Genomic DNA, 12,525 nt, shown 5'->3' with positions numbered 1-12,525 from the left:
TCTTTATAATGTGATTAGTTGGTATACACAGGAAAACCCAGTCCATTTATAATAGTTTTTATATGAAGTAAGGAGATCTATAAAGACAAGAAGAGCTTTTAATAACTTGTAGCCCTTCTGACACTTGATGTGTATGTTGGATGCTATAATTCTAGAGGCTCTGCGTTAATTTCTTTATGAATATACTTTTTTTTTTTTTTTTTTTTTGCATAGAGTTCTGTGCTGAGTACCTTGCTGTGATGTTTTACCTAACAAACAGGAATGAAACAAAGTGAGATTTCCTGGAATGTTTCTCCTTGAAAGATTAACACAAAAGCATATTAGAGACCAGAAATTTAGTAAGCTTTACCATATGGAAGTTGAATTACTTAGGCTTAATGGCTTTCATAAGCCCTACAGTACCATGAAAAATTAATGAAGAAAGCCAGTAATACATCAGTTTGGCCTTTTTTGTGTTCTGTACTGCTCTCTAGTCTAGGATATGTGTGGTGAGGGAGGTAGAGGGTCACACCTGGGAGAGTATCCAAGGAAGTATTGCTTTCTGACAATGCTGGAGAAAGCATGCTCAGCTTCTGGCCAGAGAGAGCCTGGGCTGGCATTTCGCTACTGTTGGTCTGATGCAGCTCTGTCACCTGTCATCTCGCCTTCACCTATGAGTGTCAGCAATAGCAAGCAAAGGCATAGAGGTGTCCTCCACTCTGCTTATTTCTGCAGTAAGTTTTACAGGTAACTTTGGGAGTGATGGAGGTAGCAGGAGATGGTTCTCAAGCTGTCTTTCCTTTCAGCTTAATAAATTCTAAGGGCCAGTCTTAGGGAGAATTGGTCCTTAGGAAGGAGTATGTATGTGCGGATAAGAAAAAGTAGTAGTATGAGAAAGCTGTTACGAACATAGCAGCAGGAATGAGGGAAGAAAATATTTTTGATGGAGTGAGAATTTTATGCAAGTTTCAATTAATTATCAAGCTATTGTTGATTTCAATACATTGCTTGAAATGGGGAAAAAAATTCAAGTTGTAAAACTATGCTCCAAGAAGTTCTGAATTCCATACACTCATCAGACTGCATTTTACTTTATTCCCAAAACAAAAACAGAATTAAAGCCATAAATAGATGTGTATTGTTACTAGCTTACTTGAGCAGCTGCTGCATTTCAGCCATGGGTAAAGTTAGTTCTGTAAGCTTATATTTTATACGTGATTTCAGGATCCTCCACTCCTGAAAGGTGATAAACAATATCCAACACCTATAAGCGTAGTTTATAAATATAATTTTATAAATATAATTTATAAACAGAATGCAGAGAGAGATGGTATGGCATGATACCTAATATTGAATAGTAGAATGAGGTAGATGAAGTGAAGAATTAGAAAAAGATGGGCAAAGTGGTACATTAACCTAACTATCTTTCAGGACATTTTGTCACAGTATGTATTATTTCTTTGCCCTGTGGAGAGGAAGCATTTGTCAGGGGAGTAGCTGTACAATACCGCTATGCCTATCGTATGCTATACTATAGGCAACTGATTTTTGTTTTCCTTGGAGTTGTGTGTCTGAACACGTCAGCATTTACAATGCTAATTCAACAGACATCCAGGAGAGCTGAGATGTATTTAAAAGGAAGCCTGCCAGATGCTAAAGGTATTGCTATGGGTCTTCTCAAAGTTTTTACTTGCATCCTGGAACATTGTTTATCTACCGAAAAAAAAAAAAAAAAAGACAGTTTCATACGAATATATGTAGTTTGTTATAATGGAACTCATTATGGCAGATATTGATGTTGCATTTGATACAGCATTTTCCACAATAGTTTATCATATTAAATGGTCTTCGGTCAGCAAGAATTATTGCTTTGGGATGTGAAAAAACTTGATGTATGTTTTCAACCCTTTTTGTTTAGGTTGATCCATGGGATTGGAAGGTCAGGTGATATTTCTGCAGTCCAGCCTAAAGCTGCAGGTTCTAGCCTTTTGAACAAACTTACTAATTCAGTAGTACTGGATGTTATAAAGCTGGCTGGTAGGTGTAAATCTGAAAATATCTCTCGTTTGTGGGGGCATGTCATGGGTTCTTCATTTCTGACTTGCTTTTTATGTGCAGGTGTCCGGACAGTGACCAATTGCTTTGTGGTTCCTATGGCAACTGGCATGAGTCTAACTCTGTGTTTTTTAACATTACGGCACAAGAGACCAAAGGCAAAATACATTATCTGGCCCCGTATAGACCAGAAGTCTTGCTTTAAATCAATGATAACTGCAGGTAAGAAGGAGCTGACTGATTACACAGTGTGTTCTTCTAACAGATATTAAACTTCATCTAGCAGAGTGATCAATTCATATGGTTGCAGTAAGATCCAGAAAAGGCCTAATGCATAGTAGTTCTAAGTGCTTTATTTGTACACTCCTGATTTCTAATGTGCAGTCACACATATGAGTTGTCTTCCTAATGCCTTGTAAAACGTAGGTGTATGCTGAGGTACAGAGTTGTATAAAGTAGTCAATAGAGAACACAATACCAAGGAAGTTACAGTTCACTCTTGGAGTTAGATGCCTAATTTGCTGTCCTGAGAACTGTGTAGAACCAAGGGTTGTGGTTCAAATATCTCTCTTAGATTTATGCAAAAAACATATGTGTCCCAGGAATTGTGATCAGAAGGTGACAAGCTGTCTGATTTGCACATTCTTTTCTTTTAGATTATGGGAAGTGTTAGCTGACCTATTTGTTTTTAATCTTGCAGTGTCACTCAGCTTACTCAGGAAATGAGTTTGGTGCCTTCTTTAGTTCAAACCTTAATTTCTCTCAAATGGAGTTCCTTGTTTACCAGTCTATAAGTTAAGGGTAGAAGTCTATCCCTGCACTGAAGCTTTCCCCTTGATCCCCATGGGATCAAGGAAAGGGCAAGTAAGGGAGACCATAATTTTCCAGCTCAGTGCACATACCTGCAGGTGGTGGCATAGATTCTAGTCCTAGTTCCTAGGACACATTTATTTTTTGCATAAAAGACTCATTAGAGAAAAGTGACTAAAACAATTGGAAGCAGGGGCTGGATTCTGTCCAGGTAAGATGCAGAGGTGTTTAAAAGCAATCAGATCAGAACGAATAGAACATGTATATAAGAAAAGTGGGAGTGTTTTCAGAACATTATGCTCAATTTAGAACATCAAGCTAAGGAAACTATGTTTATAATGGAGAAGGTTGTGAGGAAATACAATTAATCTATTAATTTATTTACTAGTTAAGACAGCTATCACAAAATTAATTAAAAGAATTATCAACTAAAAATGAGAGAAGTAGGTATCAGATATCTAACAACTGTCTATTAAATGCAATCTCTGTCTTCGAGATCACTAACTGAAAATGAGACTAGGGCTAACAATGTCAATAAACCATTCTAGTCCCAGTTCTTCTGTAGAGTTTGAGCCTTACATGTCAGTGTTAAGGCATGGTGTTGAGCCATGAAGGAAAAATTCACATCGCTGCTGCCATGTTACACTGTTTTGGAAATCACTCTTTCCCTTTCTCCTTTATTTCATTCAGTAAACTGAACATCTCTCTGTTTTTAGGAAAGTAATGGTCGCTTCAGCTAGCATGATGTTGCTGCCATACCACACCTGTTTGGGGAAGGGAATATATGGTTTCCAGTGTTTTATTCTGTAAACAAAACTTTTCTGATTTATTTATAAGCTAGAAATTTGAACAACTACCATGACAGGCTTCCTTCTTTAAGAAAGAAAACTCTAAGCACTAGGTTAGGTCAACCATGTCTTTGTCTAGCTGAATTCTGAAAATCTTTGAGGATGGAGATTCCACAACCTCTCTGGTTAGCAGCTCCAGTGCTGTGCTATCCTCTGAATGAAAAAAAGTTTTTCTTGCTGTTTATTCTGAATCCCTCAAGCCAAAATTTGTTGCTGTTCCCTCTTATTATATCCTACCAAGGAGAGTTCAGCTCTCTTGTCTTTGTAATTCCCTTTCAGATGGTTGGGGGCTGCTATTAGATATTCTCTGTAGCCTCTTCAGGCTTGAAAAGTCTAGCTCTTACAGCCTTTCTTTCTAAGCTGTGTGCGTTATACCGCAGCCATCTTGGTAGCCCTCTGATGGACCCTCTCTGGTTTTTGAACATCCCTCCCGAGCAGCCCATTCCAAAACTGGAAACATTCCAGGATTTAGAAGAAGGAGATAACTTCCTTTTTTCAAACATTTTTCATATGTGTCCTTGAGAAACAACCTTATGAGGTTCAGCTGTTGTACATCTTAAATACAAACTTAAACTGGAAACTTATAAAATAAAAGACTTGTGAAGTAGCTTGGATTTTATGATATGACAAAGTTCACTTTCAAAAGGAGGTCAAACATGGACATTTCTATCTTTTAAGAAGTAATTTGGAAATTTGTAGATTGAATAAGGCAGAAGCTTAGGATGAAAGCCAATTCATAATGATCATTATTGCATTGCTATATCTAATGGCATCCTTTTTAGAGAGGCTGGTTTAGTATGCTAATGTTTTACAAGAATGCCACTCAAACACTTTCTTTTTAATTGGGAGGGAAGAGGTTAATCTGTTTTTAAATCAATCTTCAAACCTGTTGCTGTTGCATGCAAAGAATGTCCAGTAAGCTTTTTTCTGGAGTCCAGTATTTAACAAGAATATTACTGTAGTTTTTAGCTATATGGGTGTTGTACAATAAAACAGTTTATGTATCTGTATTCTTAATCCACGTCTGAAAGAATCTGTTAAAGCAACAGAAGCCAGAAGATTTTTTCAGAATTATACTGGAACTAAAAATCCACAATTAGTCAGAGATTTAATGATACACATTCAGGTCTTGCTGGTTTTGATCAGGTTTTGAGCCTGTGGTGATAGAAAATGTATTAGAAGGCGATGAGCTACGGACAGATGTTGAAGCAGTGGAGGCTAAAATCAAGGCTCTTGGTGCTGAAAATATTCTTTGTGTGCATTCTACAACGTCTTGCTTTGCTCCAAGGGTACCTGATAGGTAAGTAGTCTTTGTAAGAAGTGTGTTATTTGTTACTGTAAAAACAAACAAACAAAACCTCCATGTTTCGAATGTCCATCTTCCTAAAATTGCTTAATTACTGCTGACAATTAGTAAAAGTACTTTAATTCCTTTGATTAAGGAAAATGGCAGGTTGAAACAATGTTCCACTTTCAGGAAAGTATATTTAAAAAGTGGGAATAATGCAGAAGGTCTTCCTTCTGTCATATAACTGAGGGTAATGATGATCTCTTGTGGTGAAATGAATGTCATTTTGGTAGTGGTTTTCTTATAATTTCATGGAAGTAGTAAAAGTAGACTTTCTTAGAAATGTAGTCCAGGAAACGTAGTTCCATAGCTAATGCTGGAATATTAATATTACTGTTGCCTTTTCTATTCTTCTCCTCCTAGTCAATGATGAACTTTCCTAGGCTGTTGATAGAGTTTAAAAAAAAAAAAAGCTACAGCTAAATTTAAAATCTTTGCTTCAGTTACTCTTTCCTGTATTATACTTATGTTTATAGAGCTAATTAAGATATACTGATATAAGGAAACTCTTGGAAGCATCTTGGACAGATGTGCTGTGCAAGTATAACATATGAGATTTGCCCTGCTGTAACTTATCTTGAACATTTGCTGCCTGATTGCATGATGCTACTTCTTATCATTTCCAGCTGTGTTGTGGTTTAGCCCCAGTCAGCAATTAAGTACCACACAGCCGCTCACTCACCCTCCCCCCACGGTAGGATGGGGGAGAGAATCTGAAGAGCAAAAGTAAGAAAACTTGTGGGTGGAGATAAGAAGAGTTTAATAATTGGAACAAAAAATAATAATAATAATAAATTGTAATGAGAAGGAAAACAATGAGAGGAACAAAACCCAGGGAAATAAACCAGTGATACAGCCGCTCTCCACCTGCCCACTGATGCCCAGCCAGTCCCCAAGCAGCGACCACTGCCCACCAGCCAACTCCCCCCAGTTTCTATGCTGAGCATGACACCATATGGTATGGAATAGCCCTTTGGCCAGTTTGGATCAACCATCTTGGCTGTGCCCCCTCCCAGCTTCTTGTGTGCCTGGCAGAGCATGAGAAGCTGAAAATTCCCTGACCAGTGTAAATACTACGTAGCAACAACTAAAACATCAGTGTGTTATCAATATTATTCTCATACTAAAATCCCAAACACAGCACTATATCAGCTACTATGAAGAAAATTAACTCTATCCCAGCTGAAACCAGGACAGTATCCATCCCTTATTCTATACCATCCACGTCATGCCCAGGTCCCATTCTTTCCAATACATGCCAATTAATCACCACCACTTTCCCTGTCTTTTGATATATACACACAGATATCATTGGGCCCTTAGTCTATGGGCCATCCCTCTTAAATGTCTGTTGAGTTCATTTAGTCCATGACTTTGGGCTCCATCTGTCATAACACTCTTTCAGGGCAGCAGAGATGGTGTGTGGTGTTGGATTGTTGCATGCTGAAGCCAGTTCTGGTTCCATCACTGCTGCACTTTGCTCAGTTTCATCGAAGTTCATTCTTCATTAATCTGGGTGATTCTCACTGTAATACCATTGATATGGTGTATAGCAACCATAGAAGTGATGACATACAGTATTAGATAGCAATTAACATCATACCATTCAGTTCATTGGCTATTCTCACCCAAAATCAGATCCCCTTGAGGTACCCAGCGGAATTCCCCACCTTCCCGCATCACCCACCAAGTGCAGCCAGGTCCTTGAGCAAAAGCAATCCCACGAATGGGCTTGCCTTTGCCCAAGGCAGGAATAACCCAGACTGTCTTCCCCAGCATGCTTTTTATGTGCACTACAGGGACTTTATCTCCTTCTACAGTATGTAAAAGTTTTGATTGGGCAGGGCCAGCTCGATTGGCAGATCCCCTAGTGCTGACTAACCAGGTGGCCTTTGCTAAATGTGTATCCCAATGTTTGGATGTCCCACCACCCATTGCTCGCAGTGCAGTCTTTAACAGTCCATTGTATCGTTTGATTTTCCCAGAGGCTGGTGCATGATAGGGGATGTGATATACCCACTCAGTGCCATGCTCTTTGGCCCAGGTGTCTGAGGTTGTTTCAGAAATGAGTCCCATTGTCTGACTCAGTTCTTTCTGGGGTGCCATGTTGCCACAGGACTTGCTTTTCAAGGCCCAGGATAGTGTTCTGGGCAGTGGCATGGGGCACAGGATATGTTTCCAGCCACGCGGTGGTTGCTTCCACCATTGTAAGCACATGGCGCTTGCCTTGGCGGGTTTGTTGGAGTGTGATATAATCGATCTGCCAGGCCTGCCCATATTGATATTTCAGCCATCACCCTCCATACCACAGAGGCTTTAACCTCTTGGCTTGCTTGACTGCAGTACATGTTTCACATTCATGGACAACCTGTGCAATAGTGTCCGTGGTCAAGTCCACCCCTCGATCACGAGCCCATCTATATGTTGCATCTCTTCCTTGATGGCCTGAGGCGTCATGGGCCCACTGAGCCATAAATAATTCACCCTTATGTTGCCAGTCCAGGTCCACCCGAGCCACTTCAATCTTAGCAGCCTGATCCACCTGCTGGTACGTGAGCATCTATGTGACGTACTTTTACAACCAGATTGTCTACCCAGGCAGCAATATCTTGCCACAGTGCTGCAGCCCAGATGGGTTTGCCTCTGTGCTGCCAGTTACTCTGCTTCCATTGCTGCAACCACCCCCACAGGATATTTCCCACCATCCATGAGTCAGTATAGAGATAGAGCACTGGCCACTTTTCTTGGTCAGCAATTTCTAAAGCTAGCTGGATAGACTTTACTTCTGCAAATTGTCTCAATTCCCCTTCTCTTTCAGCATTTTCTGAGACTTGTCGTACAGGCCTCCATACAGCAGCCTTCCACCTCCAATGCTTTCCTACAAGACAACAGGACTCATGAGTGAACAGGGCATATTGCTTCTCATTTTCTCGTAGTTTCTTGTACAGTGGGGCCTCTACAGCACACATCACCTCCTCCTCTGGCGATATTCCAAAATCTTTGCCTTCTGGCCAGTCCATGATCACTTCCTGGGTGATCTGGGGTTTCCTATTCGAGCCCATTGTGTGATCAGTACAACCCACTTACTCCATGTAGCATCAGCTGCATGATGTGTAGAGGGGACCCTCCCTTTGAACATCCAGCCCAGCACCAGCAGTCGGGGTGCCAGAAGGAGCTGTGCTTCAGTACCAACCACTTCCAAAGCAGCTCGAATCCCTTCATATGCTGCCAATATCTCTTTTTCAGTTGGAGTGTAGTGGGCCTCAGATCCTCTGTATCCCCAACTCGAAAACCCTGGGGGTCAACCTCAAGTCTTCCCTGGTGCTTTCTGCCAGAGGCTCCAGGTAGGGCCATTCTCCCCAGCTGCAGTGTAGAGCACGTTTTTGACATCTTGTCCTGCCCAGACTGGCCCAAGGGCTACTGCATGAACTATCTCCTGTTTAATTTGTTCAAAGGCTTGTCATTGCTCAGGGCCCCGTTTGAAATTGTTCTTCTTCTGGGTTACGTGATCAAGAGGGCTTATGATCAGACTGCAATTTGGAATATGTATTCTCCAAAAACCCACAATGCCTAAGAAAGCTTGTGTTTCCTTTTTACTAGTTGGTGGAGACATGGCTGTTATTTTGTTGATCACATCCATTGGGATCTGACGACGTCCATCTTGCCATTTCATTCCTAAAAACTGGATCTCCTGTGCAGGTCCCTTGACCTTACTTTGTTTTATGGCAAAACCGGCTTTCAGGAGGATCTGGACTATTTTCTTCCCTTTCTCAAGAGCTGCTTCTCCCATGTTGCCCCACACAATGATGTCATCAATGTATTGCAGGTTTTCCGGAGCCTCACCCTGTTCCAGTGCTGTCTGGATCAGTCCATGGCAAATGGTGGGGCTGTGTTTCCACCTCTGGGGCAGTCGATTCCAGGTGTACTGAATGCCCCTCCAAGTGAAAGCACACTGTGGCCTGCACTCTGCTGCCAAGGGGATTGAGAAGAACGCATTAGCAATTATCAGTTGTGGCATACCACTTGGCTGCCTTTGACTCCAGTTCATATTGAAGTTTAGCATGTCCAGCACAGCAGCACTCAGTGGCGGTGTGACTTCATTCAGGCCACGATAGCCTACTGTCAGTCTCCACTCTCCATTAGATTTTTCACACTGGCCATGTAGGACTGTTAAAAGGTGAGCGAGTCTTGTTGATCACTCCTTGGCTCTCCAGTCGATGAATCGGTTTATGGATGGGAATCAGGGAGTCTCAGTTGGTGCGATATTGCCTCTTGTGCACTGTTGTGGTAGCAATTGGCACCTGTTGTTCTTCAACCCTCAGCGTTCCCGCAACAGAGGGGTCCTCTGAGAGACCAGGCAAGGTGGACAGCTGTTTAATTTCCTCCATCTCCAAGGCAGCTATACCAAAAGCCCACCGGTACCCTTTTGGGTCCTTGAAATACCCTCTCCTGAGGTAGTCTATGCCAAGGATGCACGGAGCCTCTGGGCCAGTCACAATGGGGTGCTTTTGCCACTCATTCCCAGTTAGGCTCACTTTGTCCTCCAGTGCAGTTAGCTGTTGGGATCCCCCTGTCACTCCAGAAATACAGATGGGTTCTGCCCCTGTATAGCTTGATGGCATTAGGGGACACTGTGCAGCGGTGTCCATAGAGCCTTATACTCCTGTGGGTCTGATGTGCCAGGCCATGGAATCCACACAGTCCAGTAAACCTGGTTGTCCTCTTCCTCCACCTGGCTGGAGGCAGGGCCCCTCTAGTCCTGGTCATAGTATTCGTTACCTGCTTCTTGTAAATATGAGTCAGGAGTTCCTTCATTAAAGTCAGGAGTAAGATCAGCCCTTCTGCTCTGTCTGGGGAACTGCCCACTGGAAACCAGAGCAGCAATTTTCCTGGAAGATCCCCCTTGTGGGATTGTTTTTCCTTGCAACTTACGTACCCATGCCTCTAGGGTTGAGGTAGGTTTTCCATCCCACTTCCTCATGTCCTCTCTGTGGTCACGCAGGTAAAACCACAGGGTGTCCTGTGGTGTGTACCCTCTATATCCTCTCTCTTGAGCAGAGGGACGCTGACTTCTAATGGCTGAGATACTGGTCTGTACAGGTGGAAAGTAGGACCTATCTTCTTTGAGTCTCTGGACCTTCCGGGACAGTTTCTCCACAGCTGAGACAAGGGAGGAAGAGATACTTTTTTTGTATTCCCAGAGTTGGCTAGCCACTTCATCCACTGTTGGACCCTCTCTGTCTTTCCAGTTCAGTATTGCCAATGAGTTGCCAACTATGAAATGGTTGCCATCAAGGAAACATGGTGGGATGACTCACATAACTGGAGTGCAGCGATGGATGGCTATAAACACTTCAGGAGGGATAGGCAAGGCAGGAGAGGCTGTGGGGTAGCCCTGTACGTTAGGGAGTGTATGGATAGTTTAGAGCTTAATGATGGTGACGATAGGGTGGAGTGTCTATGGGTAAGAATCAGGGGGAAGGCCAACAAGGCAGATATTGTGGTGGGAGTCTGTTACAGACCACCCAACCAGGATGAGGAGACAGATGAACTATTCTATAAGCAGGTGGGAGAAGCCTCACGATCGCTAGCCCTTGTTCTTGTGGGGGACTTCAACCTGCCGGATGTCTGCTGGAAATACAATACAGCAGAGAGGAAACTGTCTAGGAGGTTCCTGGAGTGTGTGGCAGATAACTTCCTGACACAGCTGGTGAGTGAGCCAACGAGGGAGGGTGCCCCGCTGGACCTGTTGTTCACGAACAGAGAAGGACTTGTGAGCCATGTGATGGTTGGAGGCTGTCTTGGGCAGAGTGATCATGAAAAGATAGATTTTTTGATATTTGGAGAAGCGACGAGGGGGCTCAGCAAAACTGCCACCTTAGACTTCCGGAGGGCAGACTTTGGCCTGTTTAGGAGACTGGTCGAGAGAGTCCCCTGGGAGGCAGCCCTAAAGGGCAAAGGAGTCCAGGAAGGCTGGACATTCTTTAAGGAGGAAGAAGTCCTAAAGGCACAAGAGCGGGCTGTCCCCAGGTGCCGAAAGACGAGCCGGCAGGGAAGAAGACCGGCCGGGCTGAATAGTGAGCTTTGGCTGGAACTCAGGAAAAAGAGGAGAGTCTATGACCTCTGGAAGAAGGGGCAGGCAACTCAGGAGGACTATAAAGGTGTAGCAAGGCTGTGCAGGGAGAAAATTAGAAGGGCCAAAGCCGAGCTAGGAGCTCAATCTGGCTGCTGCTGTAAAAGACAACAAAAAATACTTCTTCAAATACATGAGCAGCAAAAGGAGAGCTGAGGAGAATCTCCAGCCCCTAGTAGACGGGGGAGGGAACACAGTGACCAAGGATGAGGAAAAGGCTGAGGTACTTAATGCCTTCTTTGCCTCAGTCTTTAATAGCAGGGCCAATTGTTCTCTGGGTACCCAGTCCCCTGAGTTGGAAGATAGGGATGGGGGCCAGAATGGAACCCCCATAATCCAGGGGGAAATGGTTAGTGACCTGCTACACCACTTAGACACTCACAAGTCTATGGGGCCTGATGAGATCCACCTGAGAGTACTGAAGGAACTGGCAGAAGTGCTCACCAAGCCCCATTCCATCATTTACCAGCAGTCCTGGCTAACTGGGGAGGTCCCAGTTGGCTGAAGATTAGCTAATGTGATGCCCATCTTCAAGAAGGGCTGGAAGGAGGACCTGGGGAACTACAGGCCTGTCAGCCTGACCTCGGTACTGGGAAAGCTGATGGAGCAGATCATCCTGAGTGCCATCACACGGCATGTAGAGGATAACCAAGGGATCAGGCCCAGCCATCATGGGTTTAGGAAAGGCAGGTCCTGCTTGACCAACCTGATCTCCTTCTGTGACAAGGTGACCCGCCTAATGGATGAGGGAAAGCCTGTGGATGTTGTCTATCTAGACTTCAGTAAAGCCTTTGACACAGTTTCCCACAGCACTCTCCTGGAGAAACTGGCTGCTCATGGCTTGGATGGGTGTACTCTTCGCTGGGTAAAGAACTGTCTGGATGGCCGGGCCCAAAGAGTGGTGATGAATGGAGTTTACTCCAGTTGGCGGCCGGTCACAAGCGGTGTTCCCCAGGGCTCTGTGTTGGGGACAGTCCTGTTTAATATCTTTATCAATGATCTGGATGAAGGGATCGAGTGCACCCTCAGTAAGTTTGCAGATGACACCAAATTGGGCAGGAGTGTTGATCTGCTCGAGGGGAAGAAGGCTCTGCAGAGGGACCTGGACAGGCTGGATCAATGGGCTGGGGCCAATTGTATGGGGTTCAACAAGGCCAAGTGCCAGGTCCTGCACTTGGGCCACAGCAACCCCATGCAACGCTACAGGCTTGGGGAAGAGTGGCTGGAAAGCTGCCAGGCAGAGAAGGACCTGGGAGTGTTGGTTGACAGCCACCTGAATATGAGCCAGCAGTGTGCCCAGGTGGCCAAGAAAGCCAATGGCATCCTGGCTTGTATCAAAAATAGCGTGGCCA

At 43.9% G+C, this 12,525-nt stretch overlaps 1 protein-coding gene across 1 annotated transcript in view; it reads left to right on the top strand.

Annotated features, from left to right (window-relative positions):
* Positions 1 to 12,525, top strand: part of SEPSECS (Sep (O-phosphoserine) tRNA:Sec (selenocysteine) tRNA synthase) — a 35,976-nt gene that overhangs the window by 2,211 nt on the left and 21,240 nt on the right. The window contains exons 3-5 of the mRNA XM_075499864.1: positions 1,898 to 2,016; positions 2,098 to 2,256; positions 4,839 to 4,992. Coding sequence (XP_075355979.1) covers positions 1,898 to 2,016; positions 2,098 to 2,256; positions 4,839 to 4,992 — 432 coding nt within the window. The remainder of the gene's footprint in view (positions 1 to 1,897; positions 2,017 to 2,097; positions 2,257 to 4,838; positions 4,993 to 12,525) is intronic.

The sequence above is a fragment of the Mycteria americana genome, chromosome 4, assembly GCF_035582795.1.
Source record: "Mycteria americana isolate JAX WOST 10 ecotype Jacksonville Zoo and Gardens chromosome 4, USCA_MyAme_1.0, whole genome shotgun sequence".
Taxonomy (NCBI): domain Eukaryota; kingdom Metazoa; phylum Chordata; class Aves; order Ciconiiformes; family Ciconiidae; genus Mycteria; species Mycteria americana.
The sequence above is the reverse complement of the archived record's forward strand: the minus strand, read 5'-3'. Positions and strand labels throughout refer to the sequence as shown.